This window comes from Carya illinoinensis, chromosome 1 (assembly GCF_018687715.1).
Source record: "Carya illinoinensis cultivar Pawnee chromosome 1, C.illinoinensisPawnee_v1, whole genome shotgun sequence".
NCBI classification, from domain to species: Eukaryota; Viridiplantae; Streptophyta; class Magnoliopsida; order Fagales; family Juglandaceae; genus Carya; species Carya illinoinensis.
The window spans coordinates 1,234,392-1,258,733 of NC_056752.1; the positions used below are offsets into that span (position 1 = coordinate 1,234,392).

The 24,342-nt window shown below is 35.2% G+C and overlaps 2 protein-coding genes across 3 annotated transcripts; both read left to right on the forward strand.

The window, feature by feature from the left end:
• Window positions 1-10,286: 10,286 nt before the first annotated feature.
• Window positions 10,287-11,850, forward strand: LOC122304745 (lysine-rich arabinogalactan protein 18-like). Its single transcript, XM_043117013.1, has 2 exons — window positions 10,287-11,004; window positions 11,439-11,850. The coding sequence occupies exons 1-2, from the start codon at window positions 10,342-10,344 to the stop codon at window positions 11,520-11,522; spliced, it is 747 nt and encodes a 248-aa protein (XP_042972947.1). The 5' UTR covers window positions 10,287-10,341; the 3' UTR covers window positions 11,523-11,850.
• Window positions 11,851-16,928: 5,078 nt separating this feature from the next.
• On the forward strand, window positions 16,929-22,261 carry LOC122304760. Of its 2 annotated transcripts, XM_043117029.1 has the most exons (11): window positions 16,929-17,161; window positions 17,269-17,336; window positions 17,820-17,886; window positions 18,059-18,312; window positions 18,493-19,099; window positions 19,222-19,866; window positions 20,404-20,844; window positions 21,094-21,288; window positions 21,382-21,438; window positions 21,763-21,825; window positions 21,899-22,261. In XM_043117029.1, the coding sequence occupies exons 2-11, from the start codon at window positions 17,311-17,313 to the stop codon at window positions 21,980-21,982; spliced, it is 2,439 nt and encodes an 812-aa protein (XP_042972963.1). In that variant the 5' UTR covers window positions 16,929-17,161; window positions 17,269-17,310; the 3' UTR covers window positions 21,983-22,261. The 2 variants fall into 2 exon arrangements, with proteins under 2 accessions (XP_042972963.1, XP_042972960.1); XM_043117026.1 differs by having other exon boundaries at window positions 16,929-17,336.
• Window positions 22,262-24,342: the final 2,081 nt, after the last annotated feature.

Here is a 24,342-nt window from a genome sequence, read left to right on the forward strand (position 1 = left end):
CATCAGCTCAGCCCCCATAGTCCTGACTATAAATGGGTGGGTGATGGACCACAATTCCATTTCGGGACAATATACCATATAGGAAAATACATGAGGACCAGTTAATTTCAAATGAAAGATTCAGAGGTACAGCTATCAAACTTTTCTTTTGCCAATGAAACGATGGGGTTGCAGTTGATACAAGCAAGTCATGATGTACCCCATCTCGCTTCCTTAAAAATCAAGTTAACCAGGCTCTGGTCCCCTCCATAACAAGCGTATATTCAATGACGCCATTCATGTGTCCCAGAATATCACTTTAGAACTTGACAAGTACACACTAGTTCTCAGCTGGATTAATGAAATGTTATTCAGTTTCCAGCACAAAAATCGAAAGAAACCCACTAGATATATATACAGCCAAGTACAATTTTGTGGGTCTCAAGGATCTACAACGTCAAAAGCATGTTTCCAATCTTATTTTTAGTGTGCTAACTTGGTTTAAATATATTTATACTATAGCTAGCATTAGTTAATGCCTTTTGCCACTACTGCTAAAAGGGTCAGCATGAATCAGGATCTATGGCTGTTTAGTTCATATCTAGCCATCTGTACCTGTCAAAACTAAGTCGCATGTGATCTTTAGGTACTACTTTGGAGTTTCGCGTGCGCTGCATAGATTTTTAGGCATATATATGATCTCGGACTTTGTCAACTCATCATGATTAAAAACAATATTTGAGAATGTAACTAAACTTACCTTTAAGAATGACTAAGAAACGCAAATATTTCAGAAATATAAAATTCTCACGTTTACTTTATTCCTAAACATTCCAAGCAAAAAAACTAACAACGTCTATATATATTTCTATGTAATTTCTCCTAGGGTCGAATATATCTATCAATCACTTGTTTGTTGCAGGAGAATTAGCTTAATTCAGCTGTATGGAAGCATTTTGCTGAACAGTCTTGGTTTTCAGCTTTACTGCATTTCCAGTTGAAGGATAGGCTGGTCAATTGGAGATTGGCTACTAGAAGAAAGGTGATCAAGTTTCCATTCTTGCAATTCCATTGCTCCTATGTTTAACTCAATTATGAGAGTTAAGTTCAGCTGGAAATTATCATTATATTTTTAATGATGAAAAGCCAGTGATTACTAATGTCATCAATAAAATTACTAGATGGATAAAGGACTTAAATGGATTCATCGAACCTATACAAATTTAAAGCCTCACTACTGAGATCTCTATGATTGAAATCCACTCGTCAAAACCAAGAGAACCTTCACAATTTGCTGGAGGCCGGCCGCCTGGTAATGCCACTCTCAAATTTAACATGATCAATATTGATGGATCAGCTTTTGGTAATCTGCGGTTTTCAGGTTGTGGGAGCATACAAATTAGAGCAGCTAATGGTGGTTTTATCTTTGGTTTCTCTCTTCATTTGGGCATAGGGTTAACAGATATGCTGAATTATTATCTTTAAGCAAGCGCTAATGTTGAATCCAAGGTTTCAAGTTTTGTGTAATTATATATCTACACATAAATTTTGATGATAACAAATGAATTCAAAGAATAAAGAAGTCTCAAGTTCAAATTGTCTACACAATGGAGTCAAGCACATCAAGGAAACAAGCATGAGCAAGAAGGGAACAAGTTCACATTAAAGTTATAGAGTAATGTTGTAAATCTCTTCAAAATTCGAAATTAGGATTAAGACTCAAAATTAATATTTTATCATAAATCATTAAAATACATTTTCCACATGTGCATGAATATTTTGAAAATTAAATTTGAAAATTTTGAAAGATAATTGATTGTCATATTTCACATGTACATACCTTGATTAAAGGGTTGAAATTTGAAAATTTTAAAGATGATTGATTGTTATCTTTCACATGTGCATGTTTTATTTGAATATTTTCAAAAGTGATTGATACTTTTTTTGACTTATGCAAATGGTAAGTGATTTTGTTTGAAATATTTGAAAAGTAAAGTGTGTTCCTTTTGTCATATGCAAAAAGTAAAAGATTAGGTTTGATTTTTTTGAAAAGTAAAGTGTGTTCCTTTTGTCATATGCCAAGAGTAAAAGATTAGGTTTGAAGTTTTTGAAAAATGAATGATGTTGTCTTTGACAATTGAAAAAGAATAACCTTTTATCTGAATTTTTTGAAAAAGTGAATGATGTTGTCTTTGACATGTGAATCTTTTTTAATTTGAATATGAAGTCTCATATACCTATAAATAAATCATTTGAGAGCTTCACATTTACAACACCAAGAGCATACGACATTCATTCAAAGCTTTCATTCTCTTTTCTCTAAGCATTGAGCCTTAATCATTGTTCATTTTGAGAGAGATATAGTTTGCGCTGTATTGTTCTTATTTCACTCATTGAGGAGTGTTTTCTGATAACCTACCCACTATCAGCTCTTGTATCAATAAAAGGGTGTGTATAACCCTTGTACGTGTAGAAAGTGTTCTACACAGGGAATAGTTGAATCACCACGTGTAAGGTGATTGCAAGTGTAGAGGGTGTTCTACACGGATCCTTTGTAGCGGTGTTGTTCAAAGTGTAATAGGTTTCTATCTTCACCTGAAGGAGGTTGAATAGTGAATTTGGAAATCTTTAAGGGGTAGCTTGAGGCGAGGACGTAGGCAGTGGGGCCGAACCTCATTAACATACTAAGTTTGCTTCTCTCTTACCCTTATTCTTTATATTTATTGTTATTTCGTATTTTGTTTATATTTTATATTGTATATTTGATTTATAATTGTTATTTTTTTTTAAAATAACTCAATTCACCCTCCTTCTTGTTTTAGTTATCTGGGCAACAGCTAATTTACTGCTTCCAACTGGGTTTTGTTGATGTGATTTTTTAGCCAGATTCAGCAATCATTGTTCACTGGTTCCAGAATTTGCTTGTCCCTCCATGGCAGTGTTGGGAATATGGGATGCATGATATCCTTGCCTGTCAACAAGTTATGCCATTTTCCATAGGGCGCGTTTTTTAGGATAGTTTTGTGTTGGTGATTGCATGCTAAGAAAGATTGGGAGCTTTAGGCATCTCAGAGCATTGCTAGTCTTTAATTTAATTTTTAGCTTTAATATCCATTTCTAGATGGATTAGTTCACATAGGACTAATTATCTTAAAGTTTAAATAATAATAAAATATTATATATTTTAATAATATTTAATTTTTTTAATATTTTACAAATACACTTCACATATTAGTTAATAAATTTATTAAAGAAATTATTATTTAATTATTTAACTACAAATTATTATTTTTCAACTATTTTTTTCCCTTGATGTCATGTTGTAAAAAATAGTTGACATTTTGTTGTAAATATATATATATGGCAACCGATATCATGTTGTAAAAAATAGTTGATATTTTCACAATAAATATATCCCTGTTATTTTAGAAAATTGTAAAAAAAAAATTACAAAGATATCTCAAAAATATTACAAATAGTTAGAAATCCCTACTATGTTTTGAAATAACACTAACATCCATAATATTCTATTTCCATATTTCCAATATAGTCCACAAATGTACAAACCAACAGTCTACAAAAAACCCTACTATAGTCCACTAATGTATCCTAAAACATTCTACTAATTACTGAAATAGTTCATTGATTTAGTTGCTACCCAGCCACATGTTTATCCAGCCCACACGTGGCTGGGCAATCACTAATATTTAAAAACAAATATTTACTACAAACATTTGATGTTAGACATCTTTATAAGGTGTCGAAAGAGATGTAGATGTACCCTCGGTATCCTTCCTCCATTCCCCAAAAATTTTGAGTTGAATATAGCTGAAATATTTATGTTGCATGGCATTCAAGCCACTTAGATCTAGCAACATCATCTTTGTTTCGAACTTCTTCTTTTTTAGTTCAAATATTGCTGATCTTTCTAGGTTTGCCTTCAGCTAGGCATTTCTATGCTCTTCCATGATCGTCGCTCTATCTTCAGTCATTTTAGCTAAGGCAATCTTAATCTCACCAATATCATTGCCTTCCATGAATTTCCGCTTCCTCTCCCTTTCTTTTTCAGCTTTTTTACCTGGAAGTCTCTCAGCAAGAACCTCTATGTCTTCCTCAACTTGGTTAACATCAACAACACCAAACACTTTTTCAGGTGACCTTCTCTTCTTACCAAGGGTGGAGATGTGTTGCTGCCATTTTGGTTAGTGTCTCAGAAGACAGCAACAATGCTCTATTGTAAAATTACACCCTAGCATCTCATTATACAACACCTTCGCATTCTCAATCTACAATATTAAAAAAATATTTATTAGTTCATAAGTAAGTCCATCACAAATTAAATGAAAAAAAGTTTTAGGAAACATACCTTGTCTTGTTCCGTTCCACCACTCGGGTGCAATGACTCTACTTATGCTACATATGCACAAAATTTATTTGTCTATTTTTGAATCGTGGACCACTGATTCATCAAAGAGCTCTCAGAACGGTTGGCAATGTTTGATTTTTTATACTCATGGTAAAATGTGGTAATTTTTTTTCACATTTGAGTGGACTTTTTATCAGTACTCCTTATCGCATCGATACTAATGTTGAGCAAAGCTGAGACGAGGAGATTATCCTATTCAACAGTGAAAGATGCACCACACTGAACTTTTTTTGAAGGAGGTATCTTTTCACCGTCATTAAGGGTTGCTTGGATAACAACATTAGAATGTTGCGTTTAGGTACTAGAACAACCTCCCCCTCTACTTTGTAATAGAGTGGTAAAGAATGGGTCATCATCACGTATGTTCATCCTTAAAAAATATAAAATTTTTAAAGAGTCAGAGAAGTTACCCAATATTCAAGTTCGATATTAAATTCCCAGCATAATATTGCTGAGAATTATATAGTATCTCAGTCCATTATGCATTATCTCAATACCATATTGCAATAATATAGGAAAATCGATGCTAATGAAAACAGCAAACATCCATTCAGGCAAAGTGTCTCATGGCATAATTGATAATGGTTTAAAAATTGAAAACAACAGACATCAATTCAGGAAAAGTCTGCACCATTAATCAGTGGGGTGAAAATCAATACTAACTGATTAATGAACCAAAGGCATAGCAGTAGTGCACCTTAACCCACAAACAACAGGTATCCAAGATCACAACAGCAGGTCTATATTCACCATCCAAACTAAATGCTAGTAAGGAAAAAAAAAAAGGGAGCAAAATCTAATTCCACATATTTGGTTGTCACCCGTAGTGAGTAAACAGCAAAAAGTAATTATCATGTCAGCCTAGAGTATTATTTCTTCTACTCAAACAATTCATTAGGTTCCAACATCAAGAAAACTACATCAATGAGAGTAAAGGAACAACTCAGCAACAAGAGACTAAGGAACCTCCGAGAGCATCCAACTCGATGACAATCAATAAACTTGTAAGTTAGGTTATTCTTTTTTTGATAAGGAAAGTTAGGTTATTATATATATCTGATAACCACCACACCTCACTAAGTTGAAGGTACGATCTTCCTCTGGAGAAGTGGTGCATTAATAAACGCAGGAATCACAAGCAACAATTGGATAAAAATTCAAGGTCACCCAAAATTGTAGAAAGAAAAAATAAATAAAACCCCTTTACACTAGTGCAGCTCCTAGAAAGAAAAAAATGTAGACAAGAAGACAGAATTATATAGTATCTCATGGGCATATTGCAGTATCTCAATCCATATTGCATTATCTCAACATCATATTGCAAAAACCAATAATGAAAACAACAAAGGAAAATTGAATAATGAAAACTAAAGGAATAAGAAGTACAATCCTACTAATTTATAAACAACAAACTAGATCAGCTAAACAGTAAGTTCAATGTACACAAACTGGAAGTTATTGAATCAGCCAAATAGTAAGATATTTCAGCCAGGTATGTCAACAAACTGGAAGTTATTAAAGCTTGCTTTATTGAATTAGCCAAACAGTAAGATATTTCACATCTTTACATGCTAACAATAAATAAAAACAAGGATGGGGCTAGAAAAAGAAAAAGAAAGAATATTAAAGCTTGCTTTATTGAATCAGCTAAACAGTCCACAAATGTCTTGCAATTCTCTAATTCTGGTGACAAGAAACTAAACTCATCAACTTTATGAAATTAGCAAGACAGTAATGTAATAATACTCTAAAGCCCAAACCGTTACAATTTATATTTTTGGATATGTAAATGAGCATCATTCCAGAAAACAGAGAAGATGGACCAAAAAAATTATGTTTTCTCCACAAAGTTCAGTTCCTAAAACTCATTACCAAAACTCATTTCAAAACAAAAAAAGAGGAAAAACAAAAGTCGGCTTTCTTATGCTAATGTAATAATACTTCAAAGCCTAAACCATTACAATTTATATTACTGGATATGTAAATGAGCATCATTCTAGACCATTACCTTAAATGCAAGTAAATAGCCAGACCAGCCCAACCACCCTCATCAACAACAACAACAAACAACAAGAAAAACATCCAAAAAAATTGCTACAATGCCTAATAATTTCAGGCTCACCAAATCAGCCATTGAAGTTTAAGGGGAGGGAGGGAGAGAGAGAGAGAGAGAGAGAGAGAGAGAGAGAGAGAGAGAGAGAGAGAGATGAAAAGAGGAGTACTTAAAGTATATTAAATTTAATAATCCAAGAGGCAAAAAATTCAATGAATTCTACCAAATCATGACACTCTTCTAATGGAACTTGCATTAAAAGTGGTACATTTTGCCTTTAAACCCCTATTGATTGGTAATATTGAATGAAAAGTGGCTCTTGCTGCTTTGTACTTCTAGTTTCATTTAAAGAGATTGCATAGACAAAAAAGCATTAGAAAAACCTCCAAATAATTCTATTAATTCACAAGTACTCCATTTGCCTAGTGCACATGGAGTACTTGAAGTGGAGGAATGAATCTATATTACTGCACTGAAGATTAAATAGAGCAACATCATATAAAATAGAGGTACAAGTTGAGCATATCAAATGTAAAGAAGTACAAGTGGACCAAAACAATTATGTTTCTTCACAAGCTCCAGTCCCTAAAACTCATTGCTTTCCTCATTTCAAAATAAGAAATGGGAAAAAATAACTAGTAAATACCTAGCTAAGCACCTGCCGTTTCACCTCCGCTACCCTCCCAAACTCTAGAAGTGTATTATGCATCGGAAAACAATAACAAAAGTTCAACAAATGAGGCCTAAGATTTCTACAGTTGATTCCATCATAGAATCGATCAACTCAACTAAACTCATATTGTGCAAAATCTTAAACCCAATAAACGTTAATTTGATAAATCTCCAATAATCTAAATTAAAATTAATCATCATAACTCAAGAAGTCATAGGTGATAATTTGCAAGGAAATATAGAGCATCTTGATCAGTTTGAATTTTAATGTGCGTATCCGAGAAGGGAAAATGGAAGAGCAACTACGTACCAAGAGAGGAAAGATGGATTTGGCAAAGCTCGGTCGTGTCGCTACGATTTTCTGAGAGAAGTCACTGCGGGAGTTGCAGAACCACCACGACGACTCCGTTTAATCTCTTATTGAAGAGAAAAATGAAAGAAATGGGAGTACATCAGAATCAGATCGAAAAATGAGAAAAGAGGGAGACGAGAAACTCAGAGCAAAATGAACAGAGAAAAGGATCTGGAAGAGACTTACCGGTTGGCCTGGAAGAAGACGATAGATGGAGATGCAAAATGATGAACGAGGAAGCTTGTGGGTTGAAGAAGAGCGAGGGAGAGAAGAGCTCAAGGTTGCTTGCGGCTTGAAGAAAGAGAAGAGAATGAGGGAAAGAGCAGGCAGGGGATTAGTGAAATAATAAAATATTTTATCCAGAGCAAACAGTGGCTCGCCAAGTATGGTGAGGGAGGAAGATTTACTGTAGTTGAAGTCTGAATTTTTTGTTATATAGTGAGTCCGATGCAGAGCAAAATATCCACCAGAGTCTAAATTTTAGACTTGCATCAGGCAATGGCTATTATCAATGCTCTCAGCTATATATATTGATACCTTTTCAGCTTCCAAAAATGGAATTGGGAGTTTAGAATGGATGCAGCTGGTTTGCCAAGTTCTGATCTAGATCACACACATAAATAGATTCTTGTTAATTTAAATTCTGATCATAGGCCATGGTTTTCTTTTTAGGAAAATGTTAGGAGCAGTATTAAGGCGCACGGACACACAACTATAGTGAGATATCTGTTTACCATATCTTTGTAGTTACGGTAATTTAATTCACTGCAATTGTGAGTGCTCGTGTGCACTCGAGAGCACTCTCTTGTTTATTGTTTTTTGTATATTTTTGCAAGTTAAGTGGTCATATTGTTAATAAGTATGCATTCTGTTATTAATGCAGATTAAGCGGCCGGGTTTTTGTACCTCTAAAATTTGGGATCTTGTCATAGAAAAGTGACTATTTATATTTTCAACATTCACTCATATTTCTCTCTTCAAGTTCACCACATGGTTTGATGCAAAAAATTTAAAAATTTAATTGAAACGGATTGTAAAGGAAAAATTGTATATACTCATATGCTAGTCTTTGAGATAACATACATGTTCGTGTTTTAGAACATAAATGTACTCATAGATCTTTTTTTAATACATGAACGAGATATACATATGCTCTTTTAATAATTTTTTATATAACTACGTTTTAAATCGAGAATATTGTAAAAGACGTGTCCTGTCATTGATTATGATCGCTAACCTGCAAGTCGTTACATAAGTAACATTGTATATCTTGATAACTCTGATGCCTAAGTTATTAATAAGTAAGAGATAATAATTCAAGAATACTTAATCAAATCATGATTCGAGAATTATTTGTGTCCTTACATATATGTGCAGAGAATATTGGATGAATATCATAAATAGATTAACTTTATACAATGCCTAGCCATTAGAAAACATATTCCTAACATATCAGAATTATTTAATCACCATGTCATTCGTATTGATAACTTAAGAATTTATCCCTCTTAATTATTAGGGCAATTATAGCCTGTGTCATACTACGAGGCTCCTTTGAGTAGTCATTCTCTATGAACGATGAATTGGACCTTGGGTCCTAATATTGGGCTAGACTAATATTAAGTACTCCTCCAAATATTACTGTAAAACAATGTTTACATTTACAAGTTATTTTACAAAATACCCATAATTTAAAATAGAGTTGTAATAAAAATTGTAAAATAATTATATGTGTACTATTTTTTATGTTGAGAAGATGATGATAAAAAGAATTTTTTATTTTCTAATTTTTCTTATACCCAAGATATTATATAACGCGATCATAACTGTGGACACAAAAGTGAGATACAACTCATGAACATTAATTATCTTTTTTCATTAAGTTTCTATATAAATACTTATATAGCCTAAACTCATACGCGGTGAGTGTGGACAGCTAAAGAGTCAAGACTTCTGCTGGACCAATACCCATGGACAGGAGCCGTGTGCATGATGGATGCCCATTGTCATTGGCAGAAACTTCTAAATACGGACCGTTTTATCTAAGCAAGACCCAAAAATCAAAAGCGGGCAAGCAAAGTACTTCACATCGATGATGGACAGTTTGCAGAGGCCAGCAGAATGGGTCAAAAGACAATGCAAACACAGAGTCAGCGGCAGAGAGTTATGGTAAAGAAAATAAAAATTCTATCTCCGATCATTTTTTAATAATTTTTTATGTATTTTATTAATGTGATTAATTATATAATTTTTTAATAAAAAATAATTATTTTGATTTATTATATTAGTGAAATGGTTAAAAAATTATGTAAAAGTAAATGTAATAAAATTTTTAAAAACATATAAAACAAAATTTCTCATAATTTTATCGCATTCATTTTATGTATGTAACGATCACCGCAACATTTCACGTGGCCAGGTATCATTGGTTTCTCTTTCTGTCCAGTCCTCTAGGGATCGTAAAGGCTGGCACTGCCCCCACCTCAACAATCCAGCTGTACCAACAGGCAACAACCACTACGCATAATCAAAGCAGGGAATCGCTGAATTTAAAATGGGTCCCACTACAGACTGGTTCAAGCGCCACACTTACACTGTCACCTTTGTTCGATTTTGCCATGTGACCCCCCCCCCCCCCCCCCCCCCTTCCTTTTCCCTCTTAAACCGATCCTCCTTTATTCTCTGTGTATGCTGATCCAACGGTTACTTCAGGGCCCACTTCTTCTGGACCCCATTTCCTCGAACGGCCCAGATCCAACAACTCCCGTCCCCGTTTCCTTGAGTGGGCCTATATATAAACGCTACCCTGCTATTACCGTCTTCAAGTCTGTGTCTCTCTGTTTCTCACTCTCTGAAGCAATGGATCGGAAATGCTTTCTCGCATTTGCATTGGCATTCATCTGCGTCATTTCCAGCAACGTCGGAGCCCAATCTCCGGCTGCTGCGCCCTCGAAAGCTCCGCCAACTGCTACTACACCGACTTCACCTGCCGCAGCTCCGTCTAAACCACAATCTCCAGCCAAAGCACCTTCCAAACCTAAGTCTCCGGCTCCGGTTTCGTCTCCAACATCGGCTTCAATACCACCAGCTGTTGCTCCATCGAAGAAGCCCGCGGCGCCTGCACCATCGAAGAAGCCGGAGGCGCCTGCTCCATCAAAAAAACCGGCAGCGCCTGCCCCAGCGGCTATGACCCCAACGTCGTCGCCTCCAGCTGTCACTCCAGTAAGCTCCCCACCAGCTCCTGTTCCAGTCAGCGCTCAACCGTCTCCTGCTCCGGCGAAATCACCTCCATCACCTGCACCAGAAACTGTTCCCTCCAGCGCTACTCCGGCTCCTGTTTCTGCACCAACTGCTGAGGTTCCGGCTCCTGCTCCCAGCAAGAAGAAGACCAAAACGAAAACTAAGAAGCACAACGCGCCGGCCCCAGCGCCAGCATTGCTAGGTCCTCCTGCACCGCCGGCAGAAGCCCCCGGACCGAACCAGGACGCTTTCTCACCCGGTCCCTCCTTGGCGGCCGATGAGGTACGTGTTATTATGCATTTAACCTTGATTCTAACTTGTACCGCGTTATAATGTGCGCTCAGATCTGGGATCTTACCTTAAGATGCTAATTCGGAGACATTGTATCTCTGTTTTATATTTTACGTTAGCTTTGCTCTGTAGTCAGTAGCCCTCAGCCAGTAGGACCAGACCATGTACTGAAACAGAGTAAACACATCACGCGCGAAGCACCGTAGATTTCATTTGCTAGAGTGAAATTTCTAGTTGCAGAACACTGTCAACAAGAAATGACGTTGTCAGACAGTCATACAGTAGTACAGTCCAGCTTTTATTGTTGTCGGTGTCTGAAAATTGTAAATTTTTTTTAAAAAATAAACATGAAACTAGGCACATAAAATTAATTACTGATCACCTAAATTAATTACTGTTTGAATTTTTGTGGAACCAAAATGCAGAGCGGAGCAGTTACGATCAGGTCCGTGCAGAAGGTAATTGCTGGCTGGGCATTGGGATTGGCTTTCTTCGGATTGACCCTTTAGAGAGAGAGAGAGAGATTTATGTATATTTATTTTATTATTATATGCTCGGTGCTACATTATTTCAAGGACAGAGTTATCCGACCGTTAGGTGAATAATTCAAATGTTGTATTCAAGGATATATATTTTTTTAATTATATTATCTGTTTAACAATCATGTGAGTCTCGTCGGCTTTGGAAAATTCTGTCGGTTTGCTTTTGGACAGTTGGGATTTACCCACGTCTCCTTCGTTTATTCTTTGGGCCGAGTATGGGGAAAGCTCTGTAGTTTTCTGTTGACTCCTTCATTTGCTGTTGTTTTAGTATTACCAGTAAACTTCCTTTATATTATTTTCTCTCGTTTTCTTTTGCTTCTGTCTGCATTTTCTTACATTATTTACCTTTTCATAAATAAATAACAATTAATTGCTTCTTAATTTTTTTGCCCTTTTTGAGATGAGTTGACTATTTTCTTTTGCATTGATAGAATAAAAAAAATTTTAATTACAAAAAAATTTCATAAAAATAAACTCAAATTAAAATGTGATATATCATACGAAATCAGTTTACTTTTTTTTATAGCGCTGTACCACTTCTCATGAAAGTCTAGTCTAGACTTACCTAATTGCATAAAAGATGGGTAAAGTTGGCCAAAGACAAAGCGTTTATAATCTTTACGTGCCTCGTAAGTCAGCATTTCGCTTCTTAGAAAGCACCTAATTATTTCTCAATTGGAAAGTATTGGTGGTTTTCACAGCTTAGTACAGTCCAAACCCAAAGTTAAAAGAGATTCCTCTTGGGTTCAAAGTAGCAATAATTGGTCACGGATGAACAATGTGTAGTCTTATCAGGCAGTGAATTTATATAATATGAAACGTATACGACTCACTACGGAGCCTTTTTAGCCTTTCATAAAGTCGAGACGAGGATTTTGAGGCAAGGGAATAGCGTAGAGAAGCCAAAAGCCACGAGTTGATGTTCAGCTGCATTTATTTTATGGGGTAAAAAGAAAGAACATGCTTTGATTCCAAGCAAAGGAAATGTCTTCCTTTTGCTCTTTTAGCTTTCCACAAGTAATGATAACAATTATTCGAAGGCACTTCTACTTGTTCAGTAACTCTTTAATCTTCGTCACTATTCTTACTAAGAATCTTGTGAGGAAGGCAGTTCTCGGTACCGAGCCAAACCACACGAGCCCAACCCTCAAAGCACCGATGGGTCTAAGGGTAGCCCAATAGAAGGAAATTGGTATAAAATGATAGGATGGGCTGGGCCCAAAGGGCGAGGTAAGTCCAAGAAACCTACAAAGCAGGATGTGGACCTTGGGTAAGAAGGCCTAACACCTCTACTGGTTGACAATCCATACACACGGAGTCAAGGACAACCCTGGCCCCTAGACAGACTTGGAAGGTGAGTCCGCTAGGGCAAGACCACGCTGCATTTAAGAAATTAGGAGACGAACACGCCATAACATGAACCCTAGACTGACAGCGGTTGCCATGATCACACATGGGTGACTTGTCACATGGCAAAACATTGAAAGAGGACACGACCTGAGTATGAAGCAACATCACCACGATCGATTTACTAGGGGACCACCAATACCAGATACCAAGTATATATACCATAGTTTTAAATTCCATTCTGTTTCGGTATAGTATTTAATGCACTATATCATCTCATTCAATTTCGCTCCAAATTTCGACCCATTCCGATTAAATTCCGGCCATTTCTGCCTAATTGACATTTCCGTCTCCATTTTATTTTGGACTATTTTTGTAATTTTCTTGTACTTGGATGGTATTTATAAATTTTAAATCTTGATGGTATTTAATTAATTTTAAAATATAAAATATATTTATATAATTTTAATTTTTTTTGTAACTTTAAATATATTTCATTATTCTCTCATTTTTTAAATATCATTATTTTTAAGAATTTATCTATCCTTTTTTTTCTTTGTTTTTGTATCTCAACTCAAATTTATAATTTTTTTGACATATATTCATTTTATAAAATCTTCAATTTTGCTATATATATATATATATATATATATATACACACACACACATATACATGATACACACTTACATATATATATGTATGTATTTATTCTATTAGTTGTTAGTTTAAATAAATATATAATTAATCGCAAAATACACCGATATCGAAATATTCCGTTCCAGTACTTAAACCGGAATGATCATTGAAACGGAATTTAAAACATTGATATACCCCCCTTGTGGAGGCAAGAAACTCTCTAAGCACTTTCATTCGAGCTCCCTTAATTCATAGACTAAAAACTTAAACTAGAAGTATTCATGAATCCTCACTACTCCGAGCTCTCGATTCTCCATAATTGCAAGAACAAATCAACCCATCGCGAAGTTGCTCAGACAACAAAACAAGACATCAACAAATCTGTTCCAGCTTACCAAGACTGAAATTATAATTTTTTATAATTTTGGTTAGTACTGGCAGAGTGTCACCACCCAGATTTTTTTAGAGAATTTCATAATCTTCTAGAGTCTCCTAACCCTTTGTAGATTACTCTTGAATCTTGTAAAATGTTGTAGAGTTAGATGGAGCACTCTAGAATGGTGTAGAACCTCTTAGGAGAAACCTTGTAGATAATTCTAGAATAGTGGTCTAGAATGTTCTTTCCCTTGGATTGGTAACAAGTGTCACAATCTTAACCGTTATTTGTACCAAGAGGTCCCTATAAATAGAGGGAGTCCTCATTTGTGTAAAGCACCAAGCAATAAGAGCAAACAAGTTCTCTAGAATTTCTCTCTCTACTTTCTCACTCTAGATTTATTCTCTTTTTGTCTTGAAACATTTAGAAGGTTTACTTAGGAGTTTTGTGGGGACAAAATCTCTTAAAACCGCACGAGACTTGTGAAGAAATTCTAAATCCGTGACAAGAGGCTACACCAGCAATATGACCAATTATTATGAAAGTGAATAATATAATTATAATAAAAATTGATAGCTCGATTGTTAGATCCTCCGGTAGATTATGCCTGCAGGTTACTCATTAATTTATCATAATTATTTAAGGATAAAAGTTATAATTTTAAATAGGATCACTTATTCACTAATATGCTAATGATTAAGGTCAACTAGTTTGTCTACTAGTTTTGATGATTTCTCTCTACTTTAAACCTCTTAACACACTTTTTTTAGAATGAATAAATGATGTCCTAAATTTTATTTTATTTTATTTTTTTCTCTTTCCCTTCTTCTTCGTAAGAAGAATTTGATATTTCTTCTAATTGAAGTTAATTTTTTGGCATATTCTCTCCTCCAACTTGGTTCATGCTCAATTTATTATCTTCTGGTGTTCAAGCACGACTCTCAGCCCTCCATGCCAGTCTCTAGCCATTGCTACCAAATTACGAAATACTAACTAGGACCGGCAATTCTAACACGCACAACATTGTGAGATTCAGAATCAAAACTGTGTCTGGATGTTGAGATGATCTGAGTTAATATGTGAATAAGTAATATTTTATAAGTTCTACTTAGATATATTTAAAAACAAATAAGTTGAAATATGTGTTTGAATATATGAAATAAATTGAGATAAGTTTAACTCTTTACGAGAAGTTAAAAAAATAGTGAGTCCTATCAATAATTAATTAAAATAGGTGAAAGTAATCTTAACATACAATCATATATAGGCAAAGTTTTGAATTCCATTTCGATAATCGTTTCGGTTAAGATACTGAAATGAAATATTTCGATACTGGTACATTTTGGTATATCGTTTCGAGATAGACGTTATATAAATAAATTATATATATAATAACTATATTCTAAAATAAAATCAATACAAATTTTAAAATAAACATCTTTGATAAACTTAATAATAATTATCAATAATCAATACAAGTCATAATCATATTTATTTATAAAACTCAATTAAATACTCAATAAACACGCGTACCCAATTCTCATTCAAAACGATGCTGCCGGTCATTCAAATTAATAATCATATGGATGTACGTCCTTCTTCTCCAACTTCTCCAAAGAAAATATTTTAAAATATGTAAACCACTTTTTTATCTTTTGCCTGCAAATCTCATCTCTTTTATTTATTATAGGTAGATGTAGACGTGTTGATGCTACATATTGATCAAAAAATGAATCAGCAGACAAATAAGAAGATGATGAAATTATAGATATGCCTTGAGAAGAAAACCGTGTGTTAAATTTTTGGGTCGAAATAGTGATTCTGGTTGGAATCCGAACAAAACTACTGAAATTGGATCTAGTACGAAATATTCAGTCACATCTTTCTGATAACTGTTCTGAAAGGCAAATTTCAGCTAGAACTATGGGCATATCAGTCCTGTCCAGTCTAATTTTAGATAAAATTTATGATCAATTTTATATTTTTAAAATTAATTATGCACTAATTATTCTTCTAAATCGGTATTCAGATTTTACTAATTTTCAATCCAATTCAGTTTTAATAAATATACTATATATAATATATTATATAATATTATAGTGATAATATATTGTAGTATATTATAATTATATTTTTTTTAAAAGAATTATAATTGTATTATAGTATATAATATAGTGATATATTATAATATATTATAATATATAGTGATTTAGTATTAGAATAATTATTAATATAATAAATTATAATAATATAAGATTTTAAAATTTAATATTTTTTTTAATTAATAATTTATTATAAGAAACACAAAAATTTTACGTGCACTCACTTTTACATATTTTTTTGTACACTCTACTGATGTGATTAATTGTATATTAAAAAATTTGATGCAATTAATTATATTAATAGAGTGCGTAAAAAATATACAAAAATGAGTACTGCATGTAGCAATATTCTGATTGCAACTCATTAGGCTCTGGCATAAAAAACTGCGTATGTGTGCTTTTGGCCACCGTTAATTCAAACCACCAATGTGCATCAAAGATACTAACACAAATTTTTCTAAAAATTCTATAAAAAATGAAGAACATTTTTTACAACCCTATTGCGCGCAACGCTATACTCTTTGTCACGGGTCTTTTTCAACTTTGTCACAACAGTCGATCCAATAAATTATATTTATATATATATATATATATATAAAACTATCATTTAAACAGACTCTCTTAAAATTTTGAAGTTGGTGAGGTCAATATATTGGTCTTAATCTCTTATTTATATATTTTTAATTTTTTATATTCGATACAAGTTACAAGTGGGTATATATTTTTTTAGAACTCAACCTCCTTTTATTAATGTATCTTTTTTTTCTTTTTTTTTTTTAAGTAATGAAATGGTTGCTTGAAAAATTATAATGATTCAAGTCTGCGCAACCCAAAAATAAAAATAAAAAGGAAAAAAAAAGGGAATAATGATTGAAGTGTTTCCAATAGACAGAATCTTTCATCCTTATCCGGAAACCACGTTAATCTTCTATGTTTGGTTTCATCCTTGTCGTCTGTATGGTCTAATTCAACATTGTATTCACATGGGATCAACGTGCGAAACTTTCGTTGTCCAGTAACAGGAGTGAGCTCCAAATGTGCAGATCGCTGGCTGACAAAAGTAAATGCACGGTTGAAGTGGAAAATGGCAATTGACATGTGGTTCTGAGAAGCCACTCCGCTTATACCTTCTGTCTACGACGCAGTACGGATCTTCCCTTCCCCCCCACCTCATACATCGCTATAGATATTTCCTACTTTCCCAAATTCCTTTGTTTATATCCCCGTACTCCTCCATTTGTGCTGCTGTAGGGAAGACCTACAACTGGAGAAAGAAGAGAACAATCCATTTCCATGAGTATCTTCAGCTTCGAAGCTCGGTCTCTCTCTCTCTCTCTCTGAGAATTCCTTTTTCTGTTTCCCAGTCTAGTTCTATTTTACAACTTCTGTTTTCCGTTAGCTCTGTTAATTAAGTCAATTGATGTCCGCCTTAGCATAAGGATCTAAAGGTACCGATATCAATTCACATGGAGAAAAAGTATATGTATTTTATTTCATTTCGAAAAGATATATGGTTGCAATTTATTGTACTGAATTAACGGCAGAGCATATTTTCTTTTAGAATTCTCAGCCACCCGTGAATTTGAAGATTACCAAAAGTTCGAGTAATGAATACATGGCCACTTTCCAGAGAAGTAAATATCAGAGAGCAAATTCAATGAAATACTATGAGAGCTTTTCACCCGAATTGGCTATATAATGTTGACTAGATGCTCTATTCTGTTCGTATAAGTTTTTTACACCCAGATGCTGTTTATTATCTGAATGCTTTATTAACTACCTTTTCTCTTTTTTGGCGCTAGGTATCTTGATTCTTGCAAGAAGCATGAGGTGCCACCCAACTCTGCAGTGTTGTCCTGGTTTTCTAAGGTCCTCTCCAAATAAAACTCCCTACTTTAAATTGTCATCCATAATGTAAATATTCATGGTTTTCTTATCTTAATTTTCTGCTTTTGTACATAACGCGCGCGCAACCCTTTCTTAACTTGCAGCAGCACAGTGCACCATATCAATAACCCTTTTTTTTTCAATTGTCATTCAGGCCAAGATCCAAAACTCCATCCACGCAAAATGTAGCATAGTGATTTCATTAGATCAGCTAAAAGATGCTGATATATCCTCACTGATTGATGTATTTATGGCAACCGACTCCTCTGAGATTGATGCAGTTGACATACTTCATGAATCACATTGTGTCTTGAGTAAAGAAAACGTTACAACTTTGATGAATGCGGTTGATCAAAAGCTTCGTATCGTCGATTTCCTGGATATATCATTGGGGAAGGACGTTTTATGGTCTGTTTCAATAATATTCCATTAATTGAGTCGTATTTTGTACATATTTTAACCCCCAATCCCTCTTTGAAAGCTTAATGGTTATGGCAATGCAGCTCTCCATCCATTGAAAGATAGATGGGGTTGTACATATTGAAGTGAAGTCTTTTAACTTATTTAACAATTTACTCTCTTCTCCAGGGATATCTGCCAGTATGGCTTGGCCTGTGAAGTTTTGAATTTGAGGTCTCTCCATATCGAAAAACTCGACATGGTTGGAGTATTTATGCGGTTACACACCCTTAATCTGGATTTTTGTACTTCCCTCTCTGGTTTACAGAAGGACTGTTTTTCTTGCATGCCATATCTGATACGCCTCTCAATGTGTGAAACGAGAGTTGCTAATCTCTGGACAACTGCTGCTGCCCTGTCAAAACTTCGTTCTTTGGTGGAACTACGGTTTCAAAATTGTTTATGTTGCAAGGACACTGGACCATGTCCTGCATTGTCTGGTGATAAAGCTAGGATTCATATTCCTGAGAGAACTCCCTTGAATATGGGTCATTACAGTGAGGTACCGTCTACTGATACTGGAGATGCCGCATGTCATGTTTTATGCACAAAAGAAACAGGCAGAAACCTACTCTGTCTTGATGATTCAAAAATAAATTGTGAGATCCAGAGCATGACTAATAATTTCTCAGAGAAAAGTGAAGTAAAACTTTCAAGTTACCTCAAAGAAATGTGTTTGTTAGAAGTATCTGCTACCCTTCCTGATTTGAATGGACAGGCCAAAGTGGAGAGTGAGGTGAGAACCGACTATTGTTTTTAATTGATATAATTAATATTAGGAAAGGAAAAGTATACAAACATATTCATTCTTCATGAATTTATTAGCATATGTAACAGGTTTCTTTTGGCAAATTGTAGATTCAAGACAACGGTGAGTTTGCTAGGAGTTTTCAAAAGCAGCACCTGACAAATGGCACTATGACAACCACCTATGATTCTTATCATCCGTCACCCATATGCTTTGAGAAAAATTATAGAGACTACATCATTTCTTCATTGCCTCGTTTAGAAGTTTTAGATAATGTTCCTATCAGACAGGTGGACAGGGAATTGGCTAAGAGTGTCTCTTCAAAATACTATGAGCACTTACCTTATAGACGGCGACACAAGGAAAGTGTTGTTCATGTTTTGGGTAATCGTGAAATGAGAACGAGTGGCATTTACTTCCAAAAACCTTTCAAGCCAAAACTTCTATATCCTTACAGAAATGGTCAACATTTTTTCTTGAGGTCCCTTAGTGCTGCCAAACTTGGGTCTTCTGCTTGGCCGCTGTTACATTCAGTATCTAACTTTAGCCACATACTTAAAGAAGAAAGCAAGAGGCTTCGTCCAAGGCAGTTTGAGTATAATCCATCCAACTCCAGTCTTATGGCTTTTGGAACTCTGGATGGTGAAGTGGTTGTTATCAACCATGAAAGTGGAAAACTTGTTAGTTATATCCCATCCACTGGAGCAATGAACAGCGTATTGGGGTTGTGTTGGCTCAAGAAGCATCCATCCAAGGTATGTGATTTTATTACAACAACAAATTCCCTCAATCATACCATGAACTAGTGATATTATAGACCCAGCATCTTGCTTGTCGAATATAATTTATTTTTCATGGAATTTACAATGTCTTGTAGATATTAGATATTAATGCGTGAGAATGCATGGTAATTGTGCTCTAGATTTTCATAGAATGTGCCAAAAAGATGTTTATAGTTTTATAAGCTAACTTGATGAGCTAACTCGAGATACTGAGATATTAAAAAGCACCGTGCTGTCTATGGTTTATTGTTAATGGAACCTTGGTAGAGTTTTACATATGTACTAGGTCAATGCATCCAAATAGCAAATGGTATCTCACTCCTGGAATATTGTGAAATGTGACTAATCAGATGTTAATCCATGGCCTACCAATGTGCGTGGTTGGTCTGGCTCATATAAGCATAATTAAGTATAACTAACACTTGAGTACAAGGGCTGCAGATGCTTTTTTCAGCCACTTAAAACAAGTCTTTTTTTGCTGATTTCATTTTCACTTGAATGAACAACCAGCTTGTTGCCGGTTCTGACAATGGTTCCTTGAGGTTGTTTGACATCAATCATATGCCACCAAAAGTTACGGATACCTGTTGCCGTTCTGCTACAGTAAATTTTGATGATTTTGAGCAATTGACTTCCCTTCATGTCAACTCAACGGATGATCAGTTTCTTGCCAGCGGATACACAAAAAATGTTGCTCTTTATGACATCTGCAGTGGAAAACGTTTGCAATTGTTCACTGACATGCATCGAGAACCAATTAATGTGGCTAAGTTTGCACACCATTCCCCCTTTCTATTTGCTACTTCATCATTTGACCGTGATGTCAAGATGTGGGATTTGAGACAGAACCCAGTGCGGCCGTGCTATACAGCTTCAAGCTCTAGAGGAAATGTGATGCTTTGCTTTTCTCCTGATGACCTCTATTTGCTTGTTTCGGCTGTTGACAATGAGGTACACTTTCTTGGATGGTACATGCTTTATTCTGGTATTGTATAAGAAATTTAGTGGGTAAGTTTACTTCTTTAGTTTCACTAATAAAGACCTTAGAGGGTAAGGATGTTCTCAACCCTCTGCCTAGCAGCATCTTGTAGTTTTAAGGTCTGCTATTTTGGCATTTAGGCCGTCTAATTGCCTCCACAATATCAATTTATGTTGTTTCTTTTGGGTTGACGATGATGAAAAACTGTTTAATGATGCCAGGTTAAACAAATTCTGGCAGCTGATGGGAGGCTATGCATAAATTTTGAGATTGCTTCAAGCGGAAGTGCTCATAATTATACTCGTTCCTATTACATAAATGGACGGGACTATGTTATCAGTGGGAGTTGTGATGAACATGTTGTCCGCATATGCTGTGCTCAAACTGGAAGACGACTCAGGGATGTCCATTTAGAGGTACATTGGGAACTTTAATCTTCACAACTGCTTCATAACTCTCTTTTGTGACTGAAGAGTTGAACCTACCTGGTGCTTCTTCTTCCTTTGCAGGATAACGACTCAGGAAAATCTATGTTTGTGCAGTCCTTGAGGGGCGATCCGTTTAGGGTAAGTCTTTTGCCAGTATGACACAAATTAACTTCTCTACTTGATGTGTTCTACGAAAAGTTGTTTTCATTAGCATATTCTCAGTACCAGATTTAGTTCTCAAATGTATTTTATAGTTGTTAATCTGATTTTCATGATATCATCTTGACTTGTCCCCTTTTCTTGATTTCCATACTAATATGGCTTACGGGTTCCCACAAAATGAAGATAAGAATAGATTATCAAAACAGTTTGGCTTCATTCAGTTTACTTACATCTTTAATCTGAATAAACAGTTTGAATAAATCCGTAACATGTTTCCTTTCCTTGTGTTCCCATAAACAGGAATTTCACATGAGTGTCTTAGCAGCCTCTAGGCGAACAAGCTCAAAATGGGAGATCATAAAGGTTAATCCATGTTCCTGTTGTTAATGCTGTCAAAGTCCAATTGGATTGGCTAAACCAGTGAGATTTTTTGCAGGTCAACTTGCTTGCTTCCAGTCACTGTGCTGAAGAATCTTCTTCCAAACAACGTTGTGGTCCTTGCTACGGTTTTGGAGGATGATGTATCAACCTTTCTCACACGATATTTGTACATAATGCGGGTGCATATGCCTACATGCTTGGGAGTTTTGGGTTAATGCTTTTGAAAGAAGTCTGGGCTTTTCTAAAATTGTTGGTGTGGCCGTCCTTCCTTGTGAGCTTTCGTATGTTCTTGTTACTCTAGCCAGCATACTTGGTGGCTGAATTCAGTGTAAATCTCATTAAACTCTTGTTTCAGTCATAAATCTCACAGTTTGACTCTTATCAAAAAATAAAATAAAATCTCACAGTTTGACGGTTTTCTCCAAGTTTTATGCAGACCATACTGGAAAAGAAATCAGTCCATATTTTTTACTTTGGGATCTAGATAGAGTTTTTCCTTCTTTTCTTTATTTTTCCTGAGAATGCAAAATGCAAGGGGCGTGAAGGGTCCCCCCTCTCTCACGTGTAACCACATGCGGACGAACAAACAAAAGCAAAAGTGGGCAATATTATATAAGCCGTATACTCCACAGACATCTGAATTCTCTGTCCCTCAATAAATATTCGAATATTTTGTTTCTTGTTTAAAAGAATCTTCTTGGTATTTATCTTTTGCCAACCTGGAAAGGGAATGATGAGTTAAAAATACTTGAGTGCATATGGGTAAGAAGCAACCGAGTACAAGCTTGTCTTTCCTGAAACTTCTAGGAAGCTGGTAATGTCAAATGCTACAAGCCTACAAACCAACATTAATCAAGGTATTAAAAAAATGAAAATTAAGATACAAGTTGCAATTTACACCATCGTCAATATATGATTGTTAAGATAAAAGAAAATAGGTGCAAAAGATTGGATTTTAGTAGAGAGGGGACAAATTAGAACTGGTGTTTCCAATTGGGTTTAAGCGATGCCTTTGATAGTTATGAGATCATATTTGGTATCACAAATCATCAATTTCTTTCAATTTACATTCTTCGTCCCATTGACATGGTAACCTTAACAAAACCTCAAGTTGGGTGAATTGCCCTCAAATTTTTCCCTAAAGAAAAGAAAAAAAGAAAAGAAAAGAAAAGAGACTTGTGGATTGTAAAAGACCACCGTTGATTACAAGATCAATGGAGATGAGTAGATGCCATTTTATTGAATCAAAATTGTAATCTTATACTTTCTGGAGGGGATAAAATATCCTAGGTCGAGATAAAGAGCCTAGTCCATCAAACGGCCCACATTATAAGATAACAGAAAAAGAGAGGAGGAGGAGACAAAGGCTGAGGAAGGATGAGGTGTCAGGTGGAAAAGTTGAGAGGAGACATAAAGAAGGGAAGATGTGACATAAAGCAAGGGAAAGCAGAAGATAAATGAGGCTTTTGCCAGAAAATTAAGGGGACTTCGACTTCTTCTTCAGTTCCTTCAACTTGACGAGATAGACTTTAGCAACGAGTGCTCCACTAGAAAATAAAGCTTTAATCTCCATTGTATAATGAAGATAAAAGATTATGAGAGATAAAAGATCATGGATGTATGCAAGGATACCATATATCCACACTAGATCACTACCGGTGGCTCCACACGACACCAATCAAGGCCTAAATCGGCCCCAGAATAAATCTTTTTCCCATTCCGACTTGTTATGGTCGGTTTCAGGTGTTTAACACTTTATTTTCAAACATTGTATTAGCAACAACGGGAAGTTTCCTCATTCTCTCATTTTCTATCCTTTTGTACATATTATTCTTGAATTTTCTTTAAAAAAAGAAAGAAAGAAGACCGTTGCTTGAGGTGCCGCTGTGTTCCTTTAGGAACGTACGGTAACAACAACCACCAAATATAATCAAATGAATTGAAAGTGAAAACACAACTCCATAAATGTCTCTTATGATGTTGATGAAGATGATGTCATCATATGTTACATTTACCAATCAGTTGCTTCATCATTTATATAATACCTGGTAATTTTGATCGACGTCATGTAAGTACTTTTCCTGCTCTGAGAGAATTCTGCACTACCAAAGTTAGATGCTGTACTTCCAAAAAAAAAAAAAAAACGCTAACCATATGATTCCCGAGTAATTCACATTCGCGTCAACCACCTACAAGAGTATTGCAAGCAAGAATAAGAGCAGGAATAAAATATAATTAGCACCCATGGGCCATGTCCTCCTGAGATCTAAGATAAGATGCAAAACACGATATGATCTCACGCGCATGATATTATAACTTCGGCACTCAGAGTGACTATATTGGGTAGCCCACACCGCACCAGTTTGACGGTCAACCGTTTTACAGAATTAGAGGTGATTTATCTGCAGAGCAACTACAGCCATTGGGAAGGGCTTGGAATTCTTGAAAACACTAAAGAAAGCTAACAAACATGCAAAAATGCAAATGAGGCCACTATAA

Bases quoted from the DNA above. Each gene is read 5' to 3' on its own strand.
- LOC122304745 (XM_043117013.1), top strand. From the start codon at position 10,342: ATGGATCGGAAATGCTTTCTCGCATTTGCATTGGCATTCATCTGCGTC. The intron at 11,005-11,438 runs GTACGTGTTATT...ACCAAAATGCAG, and splicing joins CCTCCTTGGCGGCCGATGAG to AGCGGAGCAGTTACGATCAG.
- LOC122304760 (XM_043117026.1), top strand. From the start codon at position 17,311: ATGAGTATCTTCAGCTTCGAAGCTCG. The intron at 17,337-17,819 runs GTCTCTCTCTCT...TTTTGGCGCTAG, and splicing joins ATCTTCAGCTTCGAAGCTCG to GTATCTTGATTCTTGCAAGA. The intron at 20,845-21,093 runs GTACACTTTCTT...TAATGATGCCAG, and splicing joins TTTCGGCTGTTGACAATGAG to GTTAAACAAATTCTGGCAGC.